A 26,598-nucleotide genomic window follows, 5' to 3' on the forward strand; every position below is an offset into this window, starting at 1 on the left:
GGTAAGTTAATATCTTGCCCCTACACAACTTCTGACTTAAGTCTTTAAGGCTTCTTTAAGGCAGAACGATAAACTGTACTAGCCAGGCAACAGCGACTGGAATGAGTAACGTTATTGAAGCATCTCTGACTTCATGGATCCCATGGCTGAAGGTCTCCTCAAGATGGAACACAATGATAAGCACAACTTTCATTGCCTGAAAGTTAGGTGAAGTAATAGATGCCAGACAGTACTTCCTCTGACTTGGGGACCGGAGAGAGTCTTTTCTCTCTGAGCATACATGCATACACAATTTTTGTTCTGGTTTTTGTCCTCTGGTCTGTGTTTTGAAAAGAGATTTGCCTCTACTTGATATTCAGAAGACTCCTATACAAATGGAAGTATACATACCTGCCAAGAAGAACTATTGCTTATCTTATCAGTTCTTACTCATGGTTCTTGGTTGTATTTGAGATACAGAAAATATATTGATGAGATAAAATATTTTTTCTGCCACTCAATACAGGAGATGACAGACAGAAAGTGATATTGAGCACTGACATATGCCAGAAGCACAAGGATTACATCTGGCAATATGGTGTTTGAGTGACTAGTACTACTTGGCCAGCTGTTTCTTGATATGTTGACTTTTGTCTTAGAGAAGATGAAATAACCTTCAATGTTATTTGATATCTGGAAAATCAGAAGCACTGGCAGAACCATGAACACTACATTAGGAGTCTGTGAATTCTCTTTCTAAAATTAACCCAGGCACACAGACTGCTGCGGAAAATGCTCCAGAAAAAAACCCAAAACCACAAAGCAACAGCAACAACAAAAAACCAGAGTGAAAAATAACTACATTCTAGAGCAAAATCTATGCGAGATATACAATAATTTCATTATAGGGAAGACAAGTAGCAGCTGTAGAGCACTGTAAACCTATATTTAATGTACATATAGACAGCACCAATTCTCTGATGCTTGCCTCATCAGAGAAAAGCACCATATTCAGAATGGGAGGGCAGCCAGTGCTTCCTCCATGGTAACAGGTGGCAATTACTATGGAGACCGATGGTCCCATGCTCCCAAATTTGCTTGCTATGCTGATTTTGATTTTGTAGACAGAATGTTTCACCTGTGATAAGCATTGAGTCCACAGGGAAACAGAGCAGAGGTGGCATAGCCAGAAACATCCAGGCAGCAGCCTGAAGGTAATACCTGGTAATATCAAACTGACCACAGGGTAACTGAGAAAACAAAGAGGAAGCAGATGCAAAGAAGTCAAATAAACAAAGAGGGAGAGATGGCAGTAAATGCATGACATAAGACCCATGGAGAATGAGAAAGAGGGAAAGATAGGTGGTGCTGTGGTCCTAATGAGAGTACAATAATGGGATCTTGAGGGAGAGTCTACATTCCCCAGGGACAGAACTGGAGAAAAATTTCCACCAGACTTTTTCAGGGGCATCAATTTTTTTGCAATTTTGTCTTGGGTTTTTCTTCCCCCTGTCGTTTTTACCTTGTCCACAACTATCTGGGTTGTACACCATTGTAGAATGTTCTCAGTAAAAAGGAAAAAGATGTATTATGGAGAATCCCCTTTAAACTTGAAGAAAAGACTTCTGTGAATCGTGACATTCTCTATTGTATTTGCTAACCGTCAGGTATTTTTCTCAATTTGTCTTTCAATACTATCCTTACTGAAATTGTGAAAAACTGAAGAATATTTTTTGCTACAGAAATAACAGAATAAATTTTGAAGATTTTCTTTCCCAATTCCCTCCTTTACTCTCTTGTTTGGTTAATGAGGTGGAGGATAACACAACTGATGAAGACTGAATAGCTGAATGAATTTATTGAATAGGTATAGGGAATCTAATTTCAATACAGACCATAAAAATAATAGTTGATGTAAGCTTTTGCTGTACATTATTCAAGCTAGTCCAAAAGAAATAAAAAAGCTATTTCTAGTTTTCAAATCCGCCTTTGAATACTGTGTGCCTTCATGGGGAGTATTTGATTTGCAAATGAACTTAAATCTAGATACCAAGATTACTTACTTTTGCCACTTTCAAAAAAAAATTATTACATTGCCCACCCCTTTCTGTTTCACTGGTATTACTTGTCAAATATTTCATTAATATGCTGGCACTCAAAATAACTTTGCTTGATGTTAGTTTACTAATAAATACTTTCTTAAAAAAATTCTGAGATTTATGGCTTTTTTCGCACTCTGCGATATTTTTTCAAATTATTTCATCTCTGTGTTCCCACTGACACATGACGTCTTTTACTGAGGTTTCCTCAACTACAAAAAGTAACCCAGGACACCCAGGTCCTTTTTTGCAAAGCTGCTTTCTAGCCAGTCAACCCCCAGCCAGTAACCCCCTGTTACATGGGATTATTCCATCCCAGATACAGAAATTTGCATTTCCCTGTATTAAACTTCATTTAAGGTTCCTGTCATCCTATTTCTCCAGCTTATATAAGGTCCCTCCTTTGTGTGGCAGCCTTGGCCTCCAGTGTACGACCTTCCCCCTCCTTAAATTTGGTATCGTCCTCAAGCTTGCTGAGAGGTCATGCTGTCTCATCATCCAGATCATTAATAATGGTATTAAACAATATTGATCCCTGAGGGACACCACTAGTAACTGGCCATAGGTAGATTGTGTACCACGGATCCTTTGCGTCAACAGCACAGATAATTTTCCACACAATTTACAACCCATTTATCCAATCCATATCTCACTAATTTGGCTACAGGATACTATGGGAGACTATGTCAAAGGTCCATACAACATTCACTACTCTCCCCTTATCCACAAAGCCAATCATCTCATCACAGAAGGCAATCAGTTTGGTCAGGCATGATGTGTCCATGATAAATCCATGCTGGATGCTGCCAATCAATTTTTGGTTCCTCCTCTGCTTGGAGATGTCTTCAAGGAGGATTTGCTTCATAACCTTCCAAGGGATTGAGGTTATGCTGAGTGGCCTGTAGTTACCTGGATCCTCCTTCTTGAAGACAGGTGTGATGTTGCATTTTTACAGCCATCAGTAATCTGTCTCAAGCACCGTGATCTCTCAAAGGTGATACAAAGTGTCTTTGCAATGACATTGGCCATTGGACGCACTCTACCTGGTCCCATGGATTTGTGTATATTCAACTGGTGCAAGTGCTTCCTAGTTCTGTCTTTCACCGTTTACTTCACAGACCTTGCCAATAGGCTTGGGGACATGGGAACAGTCCTTACCAGTAAAAAAGTGAGAAAAAAAGGCATTGAGTACCTCAATTTTTTCAATGTCCTTTGTCACTAGGAATGCTGCCCTATTGAGCAGCAGGCCCATGTTTGCCTTAGCCTTCCTTTTACTGCCAATGTACTTGTAGCAACTCTTCCTGATGCTATTGCATCACTTGCTAGTTTCAACTCCAGCTGCTCTTCGGCTTTCCTAACTATTTCTGCATGCTTCAGTAATGTCTCTATACTTTTCCCAGGTAGCTTCTTCCTACTTCCACCTTCTGTGTACTTTCTTTTTGCATTTGAGCTCCGTCAGAGGTCCCCATTCATCCCCATTTGAGCTCCCCATTCATCCATGCTGGCCTTCTGTAACTTCCTGCACGCTGGAGAAGACTATTCTTTTGCTCTGATGCCAGAGCCCATTAGTCTCTGACTAAGTTCTTCTAGATACTCCGCATGAGGAGGGCTTAATGCTTAATATTAGACTTACTTATTTGTAGGTATTTGACATTACACAGGATTTTGATTTAGCAGAGTGCTACAGCAATTTACTGAAATGACAACACAAGCACAATATAGAAATTGCAATATGTAGTTGAATCACAATTAAAACGTGATTCCCATTACCAGTCTCCATATGCTCCACCATCATGATGCTGGACTTCCCCAGTCACTGGGAAGGAATATGTGTGTTAAAGCCAGCTCAAGCCCTTTGTTCTCTTCAAAGTACGTTTTGTTAGTTGTTCAGTTTTTACACTTTATGTTGGGCTGAGTCACATATGCAATTCTCTGCCCTCCATGCTGGTCTGGCTAGCTCAGGAAAACACTACTCTTTACTAATTATCTCAGGGAAGGCTGTTTACACAACCACAACACAATGATCCACTGGTACAGCTGTATATCTAAAACAAAGGTCACCCTCCAGTCCCCTTTGTGTTGAGATAAATTCAGGTATCTTGATGATAATTGGTGTTAATTCCTCACATGCTTCCCTGAGCTCATCACTCTTGCCCATCTCCTCTAAGTCTTCTTCCATTGTAGGGTTTTGTTGATCAGTCACACCTGAAGAGGCTGTCCTTGAAGGTCAATGAGCTCTCCTCAGCCCCTTTGCACTCCAGGGCAGTCTCTCATGGACTATGCCAGGCAGGTCTCTGAAAAAGCTGAAGTCTGCTCTCCTAAACTCCAGAGTCGTGATTCCACTATTTGTCTGGCTCGCTTCTCATAAGATTTTAACTGTGTCACCTCATGGTAGCTTCAGCTAAGGCTGTCTTTGACTCCCACATCCCCAGACAGTTCTTACTTATTTGTGTGTAATAAGTACACCAGAAACTGATGTCCTAGTTTGCATGTCAATCACCTGTGTTAAGAAACTGTCATCAACACACTATAGAAATCTCTTGGATTTGTAATGCCTGACCATACTGCCCTTACAACAGATATCAGAGTGCTTCAAGTCCTCCATGAGTACCTGGGCTTGTGATTGGGCAGCTTCTTCCAGCTACCTAAAGAAGTCTTCATCTCCTTGATCAGGTGATCTGCATCAGATGCCTGACATGATGTCACCCATATTGGTCTGTCTTCTGATCTTCAGCCGTAAGCTCTCAAGGTGCTTGTCACTCATTCCCTAGCAGAGTTCCATGCATGTAAGCTATTCCTTTACATAAAGTGCAACCTGTCCTCCTCACCTTCACAAATCCATGCCTGGAAAACGGGAGAAAGTCAATAAGCAAAGAACAGGACCCTGCCAAGGGGCTGCTCCAACAATCCAGTCATGCCATCTGGTTCCAGCACCTAAGAATATACTCCGGTTTTGTTTAGTTTACTGGTACAGCTACAGTCTCAATGTTTTGGATGACGTGTTTTGTTCTCACAGGATACTGATTGTGGTACCTATTTATAAATTATTCCACCTTAACAGTTCGCAAATGGTTTGACCCACAGCCAGACCCCCAGATTTATTTCAGGCTGCCATCAGCCTGTAAATATTTAATGATGAGTTTAAAAATATCATTCCTTAATGTATAGGCCAGTAGTTCATATGAAGTTATACACTGTTATACTTAGGAACCACTTGATATTCTATGTCATGTGCACAGAGGTGAAATTGAGAGGTGAAATCCTAAACTGGGACAACATAGAAGAGGAATGGTAATTGGGTGAGACATTTTTCTTCCAACTAAAAACCAGATTCCCTTTCCTAATAACTAGAAAACTCAATACATTAAGGAATTAAAAATACCAAAGCCAGTGATTGAAGAAGTCCCATGCTTTTCCTTGACTATCTGGCAACTTCAACTGCATGCTGTATAAAAACCCTCTTCTCAGAGTTGCTATTTCACTTAAAAACCCAGCTCCTGGAAAAAAGAATATGCACATTCCCAGAATGCCATTTTAAAATTAAGTTTCTAAGTCTCACAGTTGCAGGAAGACAACTAAAAATATTACTCAGTGATTACAGAAATCCTCTGGAATGTCCCGTCTCAGCTGATAGCTTAGGTACCTGGCACAGCTTTCTTACATTTGGAGTTAGCAGTTCACAGTAAACCAATTAGTCAATGCTACAGCATTAAAAGGAAAGGCACCAAGGTTTTGGTGACAGCCCTGCATGGATTCATGGACCAGCTAGTTTGGCATTCAAAGATTTTTAGCAGGTCTCCTATACCATACAACCAAGAAGATATCCACAGCACTAAACTTCTTAAGATTCACCTCTACGCCATCACAGCGTGTGAATTTTTTGTCTCTATGCCATCACAGCACATGAGTTTTAGGTTGGTTTGCAACATACCATGACACATCCTCCCACCTAATAACCTGAAGTCTTTCTGGCATCAAACTATTAGCGTTCTACACTTGTAGATGTCTTACACTATCGGAGTGTAACACAGATGTCGAAACTAGCACACTGACATCTTATAAACATAGCAAAGACATTAGAGATTTATTTACTTTTGTACAAACCCTGAGCATAATAAACCTGAGGTAAGGCTAAATGTATCTGATGTTAATGTTCAAGTATTGTTTTAATGAGAACAACATTTAAAAATAAAACGTAGGAAATGCAAGTTATCTTTACTGAAAATAAATATGCAGGTAAAATCACCTACAAAACCTCAATTTGTTCATATGCATTTTGTTAGATCTCTGCTCAGTCTTTTTAGTAGGTTTGTTGTACTTTTAATTTATAAGATCACATGCCATTCACAATGGTATAAGAACAAAAGAACAAGCAACATTTAAGAAATTAGAAAAAAAGACCCCCAAAGTGACATCAAACACTGGTCTAGGTCAAAATCTACTATATGTCAGTCATCACCTGAAAAGTTTATCAGTTATATGAGCAAAGTTACTCAAACTGTTCAATTTCTGGCTTTACATTAAAACCAAAACAAAATAAAACTCTCTTTAAATGGACTTATTCATTAAAAATTAAAGATAAGAATTGTGAAAAACAACTTCCGTTGTTTCTCTCTTGATTGAGATAGATCAGCAATATTAATTTCATATGTTACTATTCTATAAATGTGATTGTGGCATATCCTATGCACACACTAATGGTGGTACAGTATAAGTTAATTCTTGCAATTTCAATAATCTTGCTAGGTATAAAATTTCTATAAATTTGAATTGAGCATCTTAAAATCCTCCAAGGTTGGAAAGGAAAATCATATTCTATAGGCAGAACGGCTTAATAAAAAGACCTTGAAAATACTGACACTTTAAGGGAGTACATAAGTACTTTTAGGTCAGTTAACGAAGGCCTCTTCAGTTTCTCAAGGCATTATATAGTTGGAAAAGTAGTAATTTATACACCTGAGTTAAGAGGTGAGAAGAAGCTAAATACTATTTCAAAGAACATTCAAAAATCTCCTTGAGAGATTTCTAAAACGTTGTTTCTCTAACTTTAACAGTCATTATGAACTTTCTATTACAGGTATTAGCTTTTCCTATGGTTTCAAAAGTGTTTTAAGCCTGCAATGGATAATGGTTTTAAATTGAAGTTAAGATGAAAATGATGAAGCAGATTTGGAATTGCAGTCAGTCATTCATGATAGTATTTGTATGATGAGTTCTTTCCAGAACTTCAAAAGGTTTTGTTCTGACCATCACTGAGAAGTGTATACATCTGTCTGAGCAATATTTCAGTCTCACATTCAGTTATTACAGTTGTCCAGAAATTCTACAGAGGTAAAACCTCCAGTGAGAAATTTCTGCTATGCCTCATCTTTCTTTATCAGAGGAATACTATGAGAATATTTTTTGCAGTATTTCAGCACTTCTGCGCCAAGTTCTTATTAAAATAAAAAAAATCAGAAGTGCATGATAAGAAAATTACTGGAAAGATAAGTACTGAGGTTTTTTTAGTGAACTGCAAAAGCTGGTCTGTTTGTTTGAGTAACGGACAAAAATTTCAGATCAGTTAATTATTTGAACTGATGCTTATGAAACAGAATTTAGAAAAACAAATTCACAGAAACTGTATAAATTGTGTGATAGGTATGTATATGGCACTGTTTTATGTCTTTTTATGCTTGAGTCCTGAGCAGTAAAACAATTACACATTTTCTTTCTCTGTTTTTTTTTTTTTGGGGGGGGGGTTCAGTCTTGGTCTACTTTCTATACTAGTTCTCTATGTTCTCTCTACTTCATAATTCCAAGCTTCTTGTCACTGGGAATATCTTAGCCTGAAATTCAGTCATAGTTCTTGGGTTTTCTATTCCTCTACGGGTTTTACCTTATATCATTGATTTTTTGGATCTGTCTTTTCAAACATGGTCATGACTATCCTTTTTCTTCCTCTGTCAACATCTGCATCACAAGAAGATTCTCTAGTCCTTAAATCTTCTTCTTCTTGTTCTTGGGCTCCTCCTCTCAGCTCTTTAATTCTCCATCTCTTATTGCATGTACTTGTCCAGCTGAATGTCGCTTGAGACTTGTTGCTCCTATGCAGAGGCCAACTTGACCTTCCAAGCAAGAGATACTCTCTAGGTGTTACCCTTATGGTTTCACAAGTGGAGCTCAGCCTCTCAACTTCTTTCTGTTTCTTACCAAAGAATGAAGAAGCTGGAAGGAACGTTTTCCCTTGCCAGACCTGAGGAAGGGAATTGTGGCCACAGCCAGTCCATGCAGGAATGCAAAGAAAGATCTGGTAGGTGGAGGAAGGAAATAGTCATGGGTGGAAGACAATAGGATGAAGGGAAAAAAGTGAGGGAGGGAGAGGAAAAAGGAAAAATGCAAAGAAAGGAAATAGAGGGGAAAGAAAATAAGGAAAAAGGGAAAAAGGTAGGGAGGGGGGAGGAGAAAAGGAAAGGGTTATAGGAGATAGAGACAACTAGGAGGTTTCTGAAGAAAGTTGTGAAAGGTAGGAGGTGATTCAGTGGGGACCGACTAGGTGGCAGACAGGAGGGGAAACAGATCTCATGTGTCTGACCTGTGACAAGAACCAGACTTAGTGTCTAATTTGAGCAGAGTTTAAGGAGCTGCTGGAGTCACTGTCAGAGTCTTTATGTACCGTTGTAGTGTGAATGCTGATAGCCAACAGGTGGAAAAATGAGCTCTCACAGTACTATGCCAGGGACCTGAAAATCGATTCCTGGAATCTGCAGAGTGGGGAGAGCTCTAGGGAAATAAAAGGATAAATTCTATATCTTGCTTGACTTTTGAACATATTGCCTGATTATATTAGTCTTTGGAAGAATCCCCAGGTCTTGATCAACAAAAGTTTACCTTGTTTGCAAATAATATACCAGTGATTGCAGGTGGTAACAACCATCATACAATGAAAATATACAGAAAAAACATCACAATTTCTAATTGGACATGTACTCAGTCATTCAGAAGAATAAACTGTGAAGAGGAAGCTGCAACAATTTTCAATTCTTCCCCCTCTACCCCCTTTTTGGGAGTTCGTTAAGAAGGCCAAAACTGAAAACTGATTCTCTTTAAAAGTTGTCAGGGAAAGATCGTTTTCACAAACATGTATTTTTATCTCTGAATAGGAACAAATTGCTCTATAAGGAAGATTGAATATTTTAACATAAATCTTGTTTTGAATGTGAAAAAGATGTTATGGTAGAGCCAGTCAGGTTGGAAGGGACTTCAGGATGTCTCTGGTTCAACACCTGCTCAAAGTAGGGTTGATACTGAATTCAGATGGGGCATCTCAGGGCTTCATCCAGTTGTGTCTTGAAAACCTCCAAGGACAGAGACTTTACAATGTCCCTGGACAATCTGCTCCAATGCTTGACTGTCCTTGGTGATTTTTCCTTCTGTCATCAGAACCTCCCCTGCTTCAGATAATGACCACTGTCACATTACTCCACCATGCACTTCAGTATAGTATCTAAACATTAAGGATTACTACTGTGCACTGGCCATTAATGTGTTTTGCTTTGGTACATACAGTTATGTAAGACACTAGTGGGAAGACACCTTTTGGTGTCTGTAACAAATCACAGTGAACACTGTTATGAATAAAAGTGTGATTGTCATTGTGGAATCACAGAAACACCTCAGTTTTTCTGCTGAAACTCCCATACAAGTAGTGACTAGTCTCAGCTTGCTTAACTTTTGAAATCTGATAGTACCACAGACCAGGATTTTTGTCTGCCAATTCTGCTAAGCCTTGACATCAGAAATACTGCTATATTTTGCACATAAATCAATAGAAACCTACAGTATAAATCCTCCAAACAACTCTGAGATTTGAAGGTTGCTCGGAACAGCCTTTTATCTTCCTCTCTGCAGTTTTGTGTTGGTTAGACAAGAAAAGCTTTAAAGATTTCAATATGGACTTTGGGGAAAGGTCTTGGGGACAAAAAGAAAGAGAGGAAATACCATGTTATGAAACACTTGGATATCTCAGTTTCCTTTTAATCATAAGAGACATTTATCCAAGAGTTTGTGGTTGCCTTCTCTGGCTGCCAGAGGCAAGCAATGTTGTCTTATCGAAATGTTGATTTTCAGACAACTGCTGTGAACAAATAAACCGTTCAGATCTCAAAGTTCCCTTCTGTTGAAAGTCATCACTTACAGACACACTTCTCCATGCCCATTTGGTTTAGTAGCTTCATTTGAAGTCAATCAATACAGGAAGAAAATACCTGTAAGGTATAAACATGCAATTCTTGTTACTTTTTCTTTCTTTTAACTTGAGGAGAGCAACTAACCTTCCAGAATTAAAACGTGGACAACATTGACTGTTTGCTCTAAATGGTTACGATTTTTTTTTCCAAAATGAGGTGGTATTTTTGCTCCCTTTCACATAAATGCATAAGAAGTACTGTAAGTGCAAAATAGCTACTATTTTTCCCTTAGGTGCTATATTTTGAAATACAATAAGCATGTTGACTTCACCTTCTGCAATGAAAAAATCAGAGAGTCAGAAATGATTCAAAAACTGTAAAATAGCCAGCATGTGATCAGGCCACTTACAGACAAAATGAAAACGTATATTGAGAACCTCTCCATTGTTCTTTTAAGATGAGATGTGAAACTAAGCATCATATATTCAGGATTCGGGTGCCTCAGGATGTTATAGGGTGGATACTTCTTTCTGTTGAGGACCAAAAATTCCTAAAGTCTTTCACAAAGTTAAAATATATATTCCTCAAAAAGAAAAGTTTATATTTCACAGGAATAACCTCTTTTCAAAGAAAAAAAATTTCCCTGAAAATTCTTCATCAGCTCTGACATTCAGACTTCATCAATTCAAATGGCATGAGATATGCAGAGTATGCCGTTGCAACCTGTGAAGACTATAATATTAACAGACTTTTTTTTAAAGCACAATTATAGGAAATGTGCATTCAAATGTCAAATCAGTTAATGTAGATAAAGGGAAGACTTATAAGCATAGCAGCATCAGAGTGCCTCAAGACCATAACTAAATATTTGACATATATTCCATTAAGAAAAGTTAAAGGACAGTCAGTTTGTCTGTTCCAGAGGATTTACAGTAGGATTTGTTCTTCTTTTTGCTTCATCCTGTTTAATTCTACAGAGCTTCTTGCATATTGTTTGTTGCCTTAGTAGCTGAGCACCTGCCAGTAATGAAAAGATTAAAAGCTATCACAGATCTGTTTTCTCATCCTTTCTCATTCTTCTAGGTGTGTCTGTATGTGAGTGGGTGTGTGCAGAAGGATGCATGCCTGTGAGAGAGAGAGAAGAACAGACATTCTTTTGGCAGGTTTGTTGTTGTTATGTTGCTTGTGTTTTTACTGAGGAAAAAACTGGAGCAGAAGATGGTGCGATCAGGATGGATCTTCTTTTCTAAGATGTTCAGCTACAAATGAAGGACTAACTTCATATCAGCCTTTCACACATGTTATTTTCTTCTGTTCTAGTCAAGTAACAGTTTCAATTAGGAATTTAGATGGCTTTAATATATCCTGGGGCATGGTATGGAATACCTTGAACTTAGGGACCCAGACCATGAACTTTGTTCATCTTTTCATTGCATAAGAGGCACAAGTCAAGCATGGAACAGCTCTGATGTGGTTTTCTAGTAACCTGTGTTGCTAAGGATGAAATTAGAAAGATATCGATGAAGGACCTAAATACTGTGAACTGCAATTCATTCCACTTCCTGATAATCAGATTTGTTTTAATGAGGCTCTTGGTTTTTCACTGGTGGTGGTTTTCCAAAGGGAATAAACACAGATGTTAAATCAGGCTGTCAGAGAAAAAATGGACATTAACTGGGGTGTTCCCCGAACTGATGCACTCAGGGCTAACCAAGCAGAGGAGACAGGTCCAGCTAACCTTGCTCACCAATGCTCACCAAAAGACATCAATGCAAGTGGCACCAAAAGCAACAGACAAGATGAAACAAGAAGTCTGATTAAGGTTACATTGCAACTGGTGGAGCTGGGAGAACTTCTGAGCTCCCAGATGCTCCTACCCCCAATCAAGACATAATAAAGTCACACACCAGCCCTCCTCATACTGCCTTGGTTTCCCTGGGAAAGAAACTCAGGTAGAAGGAGCTAGAAAGGAGCCTCAGTGTCTTCTGCACAAGCTCTCTGATTTGGCCAATTGCCCCAGAATAGCATGTGCCTTTTGTTCAATCTACATGCCTCCCTATGTTTTCTTTATTATGACTGATGGAAAGGTTTGTGGAGAAGTCAGCTATTCCTGAGCTTTAACAGACTAGTGGTAAAACTGCCAGAAGTCTCATTATGAAAAAAATTAGGGAAAAAATTAATTACTTTATAATATGCATGGCTAACCCAAACATTAATTCATAACTTAATTTCCATTCCACAGAAATAATCTCTGTATTTAGATATACAAACCTGCAGTGTTTCCTAAAGAAGAATCAATTGAAAATCTACATCATATGGGATAATATAAAAATACTTATTTAAAAATTAAGTTAAAATTAAATTTGATGTCTCAGTTTGTGTTTCTGCTTTCTCCCGTCTAAATCGTATCACTCATTTGTTTGTCTGTCTGAGGGGTTATCTGATAGTAAGAGACATAATCCCAGCGTATTTTGTTTTGACAGACATATATGCTACCCAACTATGAAAAAGGATTAAAGTTTTATTATCTGTCATATAGCATGCCTGTTACACAAAGTTAATCATCCTTTAAGGAGACAGACCTGCCCTTCATAGCAAGGGATCCAGCCAGGCAGACCTCAGCAACATCCCTCCGATGGGAGCAGGTACACGGGACATTTCCCTGATTGTCCTCTAGCACTGCTAGCAAAACAACCAGCGTTCAAAGCTGCATGACTGCCTTACTTCCTTCTCTTTCTTAGCTCCGTGGGCACTAGTGGTATGTTTTTGTATTTCTGTTAATTTTGCAGAAGCGAGAAATGGGAGGGACCTTTTCTCACGGTAACATTTCATATTTCCAGGCTGCCTTGTTTTTCCAGGTTGTGTTAAAGGTAAACAAACTTGACAAGACAAAGCTAACAGGTTGAGGACTTGATGTTTTCATCCTGGTTTTTGAGTCTGTTACAGGTAAACCTTTGATGGCTTCTACTAACCTCATTATCATTGGTCAGTGAAGCCTAGCAAAAGTAACAAGTATCGACTGGGTCTAGCCAAGATGCGTTTAATCTGAGAGTCAATAGTCACTGCTTTTGTTAAACTTCAGTGGCATACTGCAGGTTACTTGGATGACCTTGGCGATTCTGGTCTCTCCTTCTCCTTTTCTCTCCTCCTCAGTGATTTTACTTGGTATTTGTTCTGACACCTGTTCAGTCCTTCTTGTTTCTCAAAGTGCCAAATGGTTTCTCTACACTTGTAAGCAATTCTGCAGCACTTCTTCATTTCTCCTAAGATACCAGTGAGTTCAAGCGCACAGTTCTTACAATTGGGAGATGCATTAGTGTAACTTTCAGTGTGGCAACTGAGGTGGCCATGGAAGACAATAATACAATCTTTTTTTTTTTTTTTTTAATCTACTCATTACAACAACTAAAGTAATTAGAAAGCTATATGCTCTTTGTTTCTTCAAAAATATGTCACATGATCTACTAGGGCCCTAAAATAGTTTGAACCTTCTGGGTTCAAGCAAGCTTGTCTCCTGCTTTTGAAAATGTGCAAATAAGGGTAGGAGAAGGGAACTGTTGCATCTTTTGAGTTGCCTGGCAGTGGGTTACCTTGACTTGTACTTTCACATTTTATGTTATACTTTGTGATGTATATCAGTTACATCAAGGGAGGCTACAATGAATAAACTTACATAGTTATATCAGCATTTGTAAAAATCTAACACTCCAAAAGAAAGGAACTCCAAATAAACATATGATGTAACACCTGCACACATACAATGGAGCATGCTTCTTGGAAGGTACCTTAGTAAGTTTATTCAAGGGACAAGATAACCACCAAAGATCAAAATCTACCCATAACCCAAAGAGGAGTGAGCTATGCACAGCACTATTAAGAGTTTGGGCACTGCTGACTATTGATCCACCTCTGAGTGTTGCCTGTAAGAGAAACACTATGCAAGCCATTCAGTCTGCTTTCTTATGTTGAAATAAAAGACCCATAAAGGGGCACTTTTATCTTACTTACAGACAATTCTTTATTTATAGAATGGATTGCTAAGACTCCCTAACCGAGAGAGCACAAAAATTTCTATTCCAGAGCCTCTCCACATTGTCCTGTGATGCAATTTTTACAGAGTGCTAAAACCAGTCATTCCTTCTTGTGTAAAAAAATATGATGCAAAGGAGTGTGATTTTCTTTTGATGCTCTGTATAGCACAAAGATGAACTCTATATGTCAGAAGTTACAAACACAGGGCTGCCAGGAGATTACAAGTTAGGGACCAGCCTCTCCATAAAGATCAGATTCATTTGCAAATCAGTTATCACATACCTAAATAAGCAAATAACAATAATATAAATATGTAGTATATCTTAGGTGTTATATTACATTTGAGGGAGAAAGTTATTTTCTTCTTGCCTGTGGTGCATTTGTGTCACACTGTCAAATGTTTGTTAAAAAAAAAAAAAAAGAAAGCTCACATTGGCACAAGATAACATGCTTAAAGGGGTTTTGGCTTCAAGTAAACACTGAATATCATGAGATCTGTGATGAAGTCATGGGAACTAACAATGATTGTCACATGACAGAGACTCCAGGGCTTTTTGCTGACACATTCAGCTGTCAGACATGCAACCAGCCACCTGCCTTGCTCCAGCATTTTCTCTTATTTCTCTCCTGACACCATAAGCATAACTTAGCTACATATATTCTTGGAAAAAAAAAAGGCTCGGAGGCAGGTTTTGTCTTTTCTAAAATTGTTTTTGGTACTGATTTTTTTTTTTAAATCTTACTAACAGAAAATTCAGAAAAATAAGGCTGGTTGCTTTGAGAAGCTAGACTGCACTTGGGATTTTTAGGACTTCCAGTCTCCTTGTTTAAATGTAAGTCAGAGCTGCAGGGGTCCTATCCCTGAAATACAGTTGCCTATCCTAATCTTCAGATCCTGGAACAAGAACATTTTTTTGCTCTGCAGCAGATTGCCTAGAGAGTTTGTGCCATGACACGGGTTTTCCATCTTCCTCAGGCAACCATGCAGGGTAAATGGAGACACCAAGAATCCTTAGAAGACCGCTGCAAAACTGGGGTAGATGCCAGGTTCCTGGAATAGCCTACCATCAATCCAGACAGCCTCGGGAAGAGTTTGCTGGACCCAAGATATCATGAGTTAAGCATTTTAGGCTTCACTAATTAGCACTTGCTGTAATTTTACTCTAGGGTCTCATTTTTGCTGGAAGTAACGGCAGCTGCTGCCTCTCCAGAGGAGCCTTCAATCTCGTGGAGAAAAATCTCAAGTCACTATAAAAGGAGCAAGACATTTGGTCTGCTAATAGGCCAAAACCTTAGCTCTTTGTGAGGAATAGAAGAGCAAGGGATAATACATGAATTAACCACCGCCATTAACTCTCCTTGATCAGGGAGGTAATGGACAACCCTCAACCTCAGGGAAGTTTTGCTGCTTTTTCTACAAAACAGAGATCATTTGTGTATTGGTGGCCATCAGATCTAATATCAGATTGTTTTAAGTCTATTACTCTTGTATCAGAACATGTTGCATAAATTTGGAGTCAGCACTGAACCCTATAGCTGTAAATGTTTAGAAAGGTGTCCCTGATATACCTCACACAGAGACAGAAGACTAACAGAAAGAGTAGTCCCACACTAATACTTATAATATGCACTCATTTGGCATGAATCTACCATAAATTAGGTTTAGAAAGTGTAACTTTACAGTGAACGTACTTACACGATGGATGAATTTGACCAATTTCATAGATATATAGTACATCCTATTGGAGCAATTAGATAAAAATTAGAAGAACTTCCAATGCAAACTAACTTGTAAACTTTTTATGAGTCTTGGCTTGGCTATAAAACAGTCATAAAAATCTAAAAGACACTTAACACAGAGTCTGTTACATATTGAGAAATGTACTGAGTCACACACAGAAAAGTAGTAGTGAATTAGCCAGTAGTGAGTAGTCAAGGAATTAAATATTTGACTCTCTAAGAAACAATACATTATTTATGTTAGATAAAAAAGAAACATATGCAGGGAATTTTAGAGAAACCTAAGGAGAGTTAACAACTGAGTAATGCAGTAGCAGATTACACTCAGAATGGCTATTGGAATCAAGAAATGAAATTATTCACATAAGATTATAACATATTTCAAATACACTATATCCAGGTGTCATTGTGGGTACCTCAGGAAAAAAATGCTTAGAAACATTAATGCTTACAGGTTAACAAAAGCAAAGAAGATCCCTACAGAATCATACACTCCTCATAAATCTTTCGAATGGTCAACTTGTCTTTGAATACTGCCTTGCACACCAGCCAAGATATTTGAAAAAATGTGTAATGAAAACAGTAAAGTCCAAAAGAGGGCAACAGATATAAGAAGATATGGAAATGTCTGTGTATGAGAAGGATTAGCAGAGGAACAGGGGAAGAGATTTATCACAGATATGCTTCACGTATTGTATTCATTAATTGTCATATATGACACAAGTCATACGCTAAATACAGGGTTTGGGAGGAAACTTTCAAAGGCCAAATTTTCCATAAATATATTTATTTTTTCCTCTCTATAAGACCTCTCTGTATTTACTATTCTCTGAAAAAGACAGCCTTCTGAAGAGAAGGATGGATGCATCCTGGTACCTTAATTTCTACCTTCCTAGAAGAGTAAAAAGCTACAATACCTAAAATATGCTCATCATAAAACCTGAATCAAGAATTCCATTGATGTCCCATGATCTGGTTCAGCCCATTACAGAGAGCACAGATGGGACGTTCAGATGTGGATTAGAGCTTTTTCTGCACTTTGCAATGCCTTCCCAGCATCTTTGATGAAACTCCTCTTGAGATATGAACATTAAGCTGTGTTCCTTCTGGCCTATTCTTCATCAGGAGTAAAATTCTGCCCTCAGACTTTATTAATGATTCTGCTGATGATACATGAGATGAAACAAAGCACAGTTCATTCCACAAAACCAGCATTTACTTTTCTAGGCTAGGAGAAACATATTAAAATCGGCTATGATAGCTAGTTCTGTTAGAAAATTAATGATATGAGGCTCAAAGTACTGATTGCATATCCATAAGAGGTTTCATGTTCAAAGGTATAACATTTGATGGAACTGAGTTTATATTTAGAAAGACAAGATCTGTTTCTTTCAAGCACTATGTTAGATTTGGGTGAATTTCTTTTAAATGCATTTCACATTTCCTTACTTTTCTGCAATACTTTGCATGCTTTTGTACATCACTTAAAAAAAAAATTGAACTTTTAGAAGGCTAAAAGTACATGTTTTAAGACCTGACTGAGCAAACTGGACCATGAATAGCTGGAAATTTTGCTTTCCCCTATTTTTAACTGAACTGAAAACACTTGAATTGTTTGTGAACCTTTGTGTATATATTTTAGTGTTTGCAGTAGGAATGGCATTCTGGGCATGCCCACCTTTTCCTGCCTTGCAGCAATCCTCCAGTAATGGGCAACTTGGGACACTGTAGACCTTCTCACTAGGGAAAAGAGACGTAATTGGCTACAGAAAAAGTCATCATTTCTATTGCCTAAATCTAAGGTACTTTTTAAAATGAACAACAGTGTCTGCAGTTTGATCAGCACAGCAGCAAGGAAAAAAAAGCAATGAAAACCCATTAATCAATTCAGTCATATTATTTTTATTCTGGCATCTTGCACTGCAGCTCAATATTACTGCATCTGGTAGAGCCTGAAGCATAGCCTTACAGATTGTTTCAGACCTCAGGTATGCAGCTAGCACACACTCCCACATAAAGCTCTTGTACGTAATTAATAATTTAGTTGACCAGATGCCCTAAACAAGGTGTAATGGGTTTGTCAGCTTCATTTTGGTATGGCTGTCATATCCTATCACCTGAAGGAGTGTCATGAATTTAAGTTAATCTTGAGCACGTGGATGGGGAGAGGAGGTGAAGGTTTGTTTCTGGGCTGAAAAATGAACACCTTCAACAATTAACTGTCATGCAGGCATGGGTGCAAACATACTCACGTTATTCTGCAGTGTACCTAGTCCTCCCAAATTAAGAAAATCTAAAACATTCAACAGTCCCACCAGTGGCTGACAAATCAAAACCAAAACCATGTAGGCAAGCTGGAAACCAGCCACATGGAGACTCTAATGGAAAAGAGTTCCTTCAAGTAGTTTAGCCATACAGCCACTTTTGCCTACTATTTAATCTGAAATACTCTCCCTCCCTCAGAATAAAAAAAATAGTGGCCGTTAGTACAGAGTGATCTTGTTATGCTTTATAGCTACCAATGCATTTTTCTTCCAATGATTTGCCCAAACACTTTTGAATCCTTATAAAATTTTAGCACTCACAGTATCTTATGGTAGGAGTTCCACAGTTAATTGTGCTTAACTTCTCATTTCCAGCCTGCATTTTGCTGCCTGTGTCTTATTTGTTTATTCTAGTGCTGACATCGTCCTTCAGACAGAATACCTCTTCTTCCTTACTGATGTTTATGTGATTCCTAACTACCTCAATAAACTAAATTTTATAGCAGAATCCTGAAATTAAGTTATTTCCACAATGCTCAAATCAGTGCTGAATAGAGATAACCAAGACAGTTTAATATGCTACTAGAGTACCAAAAGTAGCACAGCAGCCTCCCTTGGCTCAGGAGGATAAATTAACCCAAATGAAGAACGACACTGACAGAATATTTTTATGCAGTAGTATATAGTACTTTAAAACTATATGAAGAAAATGTGATCATATACAGCAAAATCTGTCAAAGATTGCTACACTGGGATCAAGTCACAGCATTGATTCTTTCTTCACATTCACAGGGAAACACACATTCATACCATGCATTGGCATTGATGCCAATGTTGTAGCATCTCTGTATTAAGGAATCCTGCGTGCCAAATGTGGTTGATCAAACCAGTCGGGTACACAGAGTGGGAAAGAGCTGTCGCATTGAATAGCAGCTCTGCATTATGCCATTGGGTTCAACTTTTCACATAAGCAGCGTACTAAGCACACCTTTACGTAAGGACTGCAATGACAGACACGCACCTACCACGTGCCCTAGTATGCCATATGATTCATCTCATCATGTCACCTGGAGCACATACAAAACTTGCACAGAGAGTAAAGAGATTTCAAATTATTTCAAGACTTTCTAATTCCTATAAGCAATGAGACTAGAGAGCTCCAGGAACCATTATTGAACAAGATTTTCAACAGGAAGGGGTAGGTAGGTTTTAGTAACCACTGTAAGCACACTAACATGTGTCTTTTGTTTGTAAGCCGCTGTTTTCTCCTTATTCATCCTGGCAACTGGATCAAGCAGAGCTCAGTATTCCCACCTAAGGAACAGCAACTGTCCCCAAAGCAACAACAGGGTTAGGGTGTGAATTAGTTGGCACTAGAGGAAAATACTCTAGAAACGATTTGAGATTAGGTTCACATTTCTGAAATATCAAGGGAAATTTATACAAAAAGTAAGAAATTTCAAATATTAACTTTGTTCATGTGTGTGTAGAGATGCGAGAAATATTGTCTAAAATGCGTGCTTTTTTGTGCTTGCCTAGAGTGGAAACTGCAAAGATTTGTCTGTGTGCCAGGGAACAAACAAAAGGGATGCAGAGGAAGCAGTGCTGTGCTGTGAATTCTACAACCATTTTTATTTTATTCAAAGACATACATCTTGGAATCCATAATCAGTGTGTCCCCTCAGAAACCTGTCATAGCAGGCAGTAATAAATCATTGAGGCATTCACTCAGTCATTCACTTCATAGGTCCCACTGAATGCCATGTATCTTGAGATTGCTATGAATGTACACACACTGAAAATACAACTGAGTTATGAAACAAACAAATCACACAGGAGAGGTCCTACTATGTTCATAATAGTAGTGCTAAAAGTGTTCAAGGAAAAGAACACAACTCGGTATGAACTTAAAGAAATAAACTCTTGTTACCAACATGACCAAATTACTTTAATATTCCTCCATGGGTTTTTCCATCTGGCAAGAAACTATAAAGAATGCACATAGAAACTGTGACACATTCAGCTTCTGCTTGATCCTGTGTAATCTCCATAGAGGGTAGTACATGTATGATGGTAATACAGGCATGTTTTCAAGGGCAGAAGGGCTCCAAGCTAATAGATCTAAATTAGGAGGAACCTCTGCAAATCAAGATGTATTTGAAACTTTGCCATGGAGCGGAGCCTTCTGAAGTTCACACTGATATCGTCTCTCTTTAAATAAAAAAAAAACAGAGCAAAACTTACTTGCTTTCCGCAACTGTCTAGCTATTAGGGAATGTAAGGTTTGAAGCTACTTCTCTGTCTGTTAGAGTTCACCTTCTTTGGATATTGCTAGCGCAGGACCTATCAAATTTATGTGGTGGGTTTAATTAGTATCTCTGGACTGGGATTTAATTTTTAAGATCGCACACTCCTTTCCCAGTACCTTGACAAATCAACAGCAGATTGTCACAAGGTAAGAGTAGCTTTATGCAGTAACTAAAGATAGCTGAGGTACGTATAGTTCAGTGACAAGTGTTCATTAGCAGTAAAGCTCATTCAGGGGGTATCTGCCTCTTGTTCAGTTGAGTATGCATATATTCCACACATCTGAATTAAACACACCACTGTGTATTTTTTCCCAGGCTCACTTATGTATGTAGATCATAAAAAACGGCAATGTAGTGATAACGTTTTCAAGGAAAGGGAGATGTTTACACTGGCAGATTTTTTTTAAAACATTTTCCTGGGGAAAAAGAAGAATACACCCTGGATCAGCTGAAATTCAAATCTGGTTTCTGATTGAGGATCACTGTTTGTATACTATTCATAAATGGAAATCAATACCCTACTATCACAACAGCATATCTATTATGAAGACATTAAATAATGTTATTCTTCTATTGCTTTTTAAAAGTTGATGGAGAAAATGCTATTTTCTAAATAGAAAGACAAACCAATACATTTCCCATTGACTTTTGGAGAACACAGATCTTGAGTCTTGGAGTTTGTCAAAAGAAAAATCTTTAGTGGAGAGCATTTTAAAAATGTTTGTAAGACATTTGCATTGTGTGACTTTGGATTACAAAACTGTGCAGGTGTAACCATGAGAGACAGCTCTTAGGCTTTTTCAAATGAATCAGCATGAAGATAACTTTTCCTCTCAGTAATATTGGACCTCAAGATTAACTCACCTGACATTTGTTCCCCATCCATTTCACCAGTGTATTTGTTTTGCCTGTTAGGTAGGTTTTAAATATATCAACAACACTACATACAATACAACATTGGGACTACTGGACAAGCTGAGCTATAAAAGTAAAATGAGATTTACAGTAGTTACACCATTTACTTTCATTATGGAACAGAGAGGCATTACCATGTTACTTGCTATAAACTTAGATGCTCAGAGATGGCTGGACTTGTCCCCAGGCTGTGCACCTCCACAAGAAAACTGCAATTTCTATTCTTGTTTGCATGTCACGTGATTGTATAGATTAACATAGCACAGACTGGCATGAATATCTGCTCCTGCTGAAAGTGTGACTCTAGTATCAACTAAAAAGGCTGGTTCTGGCAAAAATAACAGTAAATCTACAGAAAACTTCATGGCATAAGTCCCTTGACCAGGAGTGCTAGAGAGGAAAACAAAAATCCCCTGAATATTTAAGCAAACCTAAACTTCCTATACCTGTTGTGGAATGGTTGAACAACCTGACAGAAATCAGAATTAAACTCATGTCTCTGCATACTAGTCATATACAACAATAAGGCATTGAAGCAGTACTTACAGCTAGAGAATATCAGTGGACATGAGTGTTCATCCATTGGGAAATTGTGCAGCTGCAGCTGGCACTCAGCATTGATGGTAAGCCTATGGAGAAACCAAGCATCTCTTACTACACATCAGCACAATGAACAGCCAGAGGAAGAGGCAGGGTAACCTTAGGTATCATGCAAGAGCGCTGTGACATCCGTAAGTAAGGCCTGAAAGGGAAGGACTGCATTTGCAGATGGTTCATTGGCTATTTAGGCCTGATCCAAAACAATAATAATTATCTAAAACCACAAATAATTTCAGACGCATCATTGAGAGTTTCTTGATCCCAAGAAATCTGCGCATATGTTTTTCTAGACAATTCATCATTGAAGGACATGGGATGGAAACAACTATTCTTTTCAAAAATAACAGGAAAGATGGCTGATGTGGTGGTATGTAATTCCACAAAATTAAAACCTCATAAAGAATCTTATAAGGAACATTCTCCACATTTACTTATAGTGTGAACTTAAAAGTCTTTCAGTCATTTTGGGCTGTCTCTCAAAAACTTAACATGCCATTCTCAGTTGTACAGATGTAACAAGCAGAAATGTCTTCAGCCCCACTTGAAAGCTTGTTTTACGTGATATCCCTAACACAAAGGACACTATTAATGGAGCTGATTTTAAAATGACTATTAAAACCAGATAATCTTCAGTCTGATAGCTTACAAAGTAAAACTATTTACCCAGGTCAGTTGCATTAAGTGCTAGTTTATTATACAGTCTTTTTCAGGAAACAGAGACATTAATTGCATGCCTGAATTTATGCAGCAACTGTGGAGCATGAGGGTTTTTTTGTTGGGTTCTTTTTTTTCTTTTGTTTTTTAAATGAATTCAAAAGCTAACAAACTGGATGGGGAAAGGTTTGTGTCTCAGATTTAGGATGGCAGAGAAAATCTCTGTCTTGGAGAAGGTCACCTGTGAGGAACTTAACAGTGTTTTTGCACTGACATTAGAAAAGGATTTGCAGTGTTACAGGAGGAGTGCGTTCACACCCAAAAGCAGACAGGGAAGAGGATAAGAGGATGGAAAGGCATGGAGCATGACTGAACCTTGTACACTGTCTCCCGAATACAGAACTCCCATCAACACCTGACGGTACTAGGATATACAGTAGTTACTGCTTCCATGCCATACCAATTCTGTGTGCTCACTTAGGTCAGATAAATTGTTTTTTAATTACACAGTGTTATCAGTGAACAATGATCATTCTAACAGCTTCTCCTATGTAAAAAGGAGGCTGACCTGAGTGGGCAAAAAGGACTCAAACATCTTTCGTAAACTAAAAATGCTCATTCAAACAATCCACTGGGTCAATTATCACCCCTTTTTTAGCTGTTTTAGACAAATTTTGCAGTCCATTCAACAAATAGTTTCTTTAGTGATAGGTATGAAAGTCTAACTACTATTAGGTAGATACTTAACTTGCCCTGAAATACTGAAACAGGACTTAATAGAAAAAACAAAAAAAACCAACAACCCAACCAAGAGGGTATTGGAGTTGACATCCTAATCACTGAAGTCTTTAGCTAAAGGCCACTGAAATAAGCAAGAGCCCTGTCACAGTGGAGCAAGCCTAAGAAGGGAAGGACACTAAAAATGTCAGTAGCATTTCCAGCTGTTTAATTCCTTTCTTATTGTTTGCCAAAGACTCACTATTGCAGCCGAACTGCAATTGCAAGTATGATCAGAACACAATCACTGAAGAAAATGTAATCTGAAAGGGAAGTTTCTGAAAAAGTTTGCCATGTGGAATATGGCTTATGGCAAAACTCCCTTCTGAGCAATTAGTCTCTTCCATAAGTAAACACATATTTTGATTTCCACAGGCTTTTTTAATGCAAATATAGAAGATATTTCTAATACCATGCAGTTGATGGTATCACAAAGATTAGAAAAACTCTAAAAGCTTTTCCTCCAGCAATTCACCCTTGTGATGAGATGTGACAGACTATCTTTCAGAGTGACTTATTTGAAGTGGCATTAGCATGAATCTAGAAATACTTTATCCAGCCCTGCATCTAACTCTGATCAGAAAGGTTTCTGACAGTTTTTGTGGGACTACATGCTCCTGATTTTATTACACGCACTAAAAAGCCCAACTTCTACAATTTAGACAGACTTATTTCCAGTTCTCAAGGTTTCTTTTTTAGAAAGACAAGACTTTGTTTTTTAAAATCTGCAGTACTCACGCCTGAATATTTCAGTATTTGTCAAGCAAAGTCAGGTAAGCATCAGGAAGAAAACAGCAGAGAACAAAGGTACAGCTGAAAATTGCTATTACTGCGCCAGAAGGGGGAGAAGCTTTCAGCCCTGCACACTGCCGAGTGCTCACCTGAGGGTGTACAAGATCTTGCCATCGTTCCATATGCGGAGGAGCTGGTTGGGGGTGGTTATCCAGTGAGCCTCCGCCGTCTTCGAGTTACGAAATATTGTGTCCGGGATCCAGATCAAGCCAACCATGTTGCTGTTCAGAGTCAGTATCTTCATGGTGCTGTTGAAGCGAAGACGGCTATCTGTCCACGTCTGGGCAAAAAATATATCAATTTGATATTCCTGCAATGAAAGCATGATATGCAAATTGAAATCAGTTCCACACTTCCCACTACTATTTGGTCTTTGACAAGGTCTATCCAGGTGTAGAACAGCAGGATACGTTCAGGCCAGTGGAGAATGTTTCCTGTTTTTACTGCCTGAGGAAATATTTTTTCCTTTTTTTTTCTTCTTCTTTTCTTTTTTTTTCCTCCAGCTACTTTAGAAAGCAGGCCAAACATCTCACTTGCCTTGGTCCTGTGCCATAACAATTTCTGCACTAGCACGTTCTTTTCCATTCCCTCTGAACAGTCACAGCTACAAGATACAATTTGCAGAGACTTCTTTGTCATAGGGCAGACTGATAAAAGAGGTGTGAAAGATGAACAGGAGCAACACACGTAAGGTGGAGAATGGTAAATTCCCCTGATTATGGGAGGGGGTTGTGTAAGTTCGATAAATTAATTGTTCTGTTTGTAACCAGTTGTTCAGCCACTTGTTTTCAGGTCACGCTACAGCAGAATTGAAAAAGCATGTTCATGCTTCTTTACAGACACCTCATGTACCCCAAATGTTAAGAGCTGAGCAGCCACTAGCTTACTGCCCTGAATAGGTTAATATCATAATTTACATGAATCTCATCCTTTCTTTCACTCCATGTTTACTGCTGTGTTTCTGTAGGTAAGCAGTCATAGTAGGTATAACTGCAGAAATTAAAATACACATGGACAAACAGACAAAATTATATAGGTGAACATACAAACATGTTCATTCACGCATTGAATACCCCATGGAAGAAACTGCAAAAAACAGTACTTGAATTGTGAATTCCAGCCGCCGGAGGCTGGGAAAGGTCACGTTTGCATTTGCTTATGTTCCTCTCCCTCTTTCCAGACTGCTTTACCTGTGGACCCTGTGGAAACAGCCATCTGATTGTGTCATGAAAGACCCTCTCAGTATCGCAGGGCTGGCTGCATCCGTGACAGGGACGGCATTTGCTGATGTGACACAAAGCCTATGCTCTACAACACAGGCTAATACAGGGGCTGGGGATAATCCAGAGGAAACCATCTCCTTAGGTCCCCTGGTAGATGCACTCTTAGTATATCTGAGCAAAGGAGAATTAAGGCTGTGTGGAAGTCTGGTATGTGGCCTTTGACTGCTCTGAACTTGCTTTTATTGTCTTTTTGTTTGTCTACTCCTGAGTTTTAAAAGGGAAGGTGTAAAAAGAAATAGTATTATACAAACAGTATTGTATATTGTTTTATTTATAGATAGTTAGAAGAGCTTGTAGTCTGAACTGAGGACAGCGTTTTTGCTGAGAGACACGTGGTTCTCCTGTGCTATTACATTTTTGGCAGGTCATCCTTCCAAAGCTGATGTTATAACACCAGGAAACCTAATTCACTGACACTGTAATCCTAGTCCAAAACACACTCTGGGCCTCTCATCTCCAGATGGCAAATGATCAATAGGTGCATAAGTGGTGCTAGCATGTATCCAAATACCAGGTAATAGATCACCTTATGAATTAAAGCCTAGCCACCAAAGGCATTAAGGACCATTTTTCTTCATAGCCTATCTCACTACCATTTTTCATTGTATTATTAGCTTTATTTTCTCAGGGAAGCTGACAGTTTTCAATCTGAAGAGACTTTACTTTCATCTCGATGAGCACAAAGTTGCACATCTCCACACACTTAAAGGATGCAATGTAATGTACGCAGAGTACCCTTATTATTCAAAAAGGATGCCCTTAATTCACCAAGTTTAAGATGGTAGAGTGCTGATCTTGTTTCTTTACACTCAACTTTGTATCATTTTAGTCCTTGAAAGTCCAGTGACAAGAGCTTGGCACATTCAGCTTCTATAGAGAGGAATATGCCAGACATGTCTATGAGTTTCTCCAAACGCTGAGTGAGTAGAGTTGCTTTTTTTAGCTCACATGTGAGAATCGGTATTTATAGAATCAAAGACCATTTG

The 26,598-nt window shown here is 38.5% G+C and overlaps 1 protein-coding gene across 1 annotated transcript in view; it reads right to left on the minus strand.

Moving 5' to 3' along the window:
- The window catches only part of GABRG3 (gamma-aminobutyric acid type A receptor subunit gamma3), a 327,143-nt gene that overhangs the window by 130,895 nt on the left and 169,650 nt on the right, over positions 1 to 26,598 (minus strand). The window contains exons 4-5 of the mRNA XM_072853241.1: positions 24,419 to 24,639; positions 22,053 to 22,135 (exon numbers count right to left, since the gene is read on the minus strand). Of these exons, the coding sequence (XP_072709342.1) occupies positions 22,053 to 22,135; positions 24,419 to 24,639 (304 nt within the window). The remainder of the gene's footprint in view (positions 1 to 22,052; positions 22,136 to 24,418; positions 24,640 to 26,598) is intronic.

Source organism: Ciconia boyciana, chromosome 1, assembly GCF_034638445.1.
Source record: "Ciconia boyciana chromosome 1, ASM3463844v1, whole genome shotgun sequence".
NCBI lineage: Eukaryota > Metazoa > Chordata > Aves > Ciconiiformes > Ciconiidae > Ciconia > Ciconia boyciana.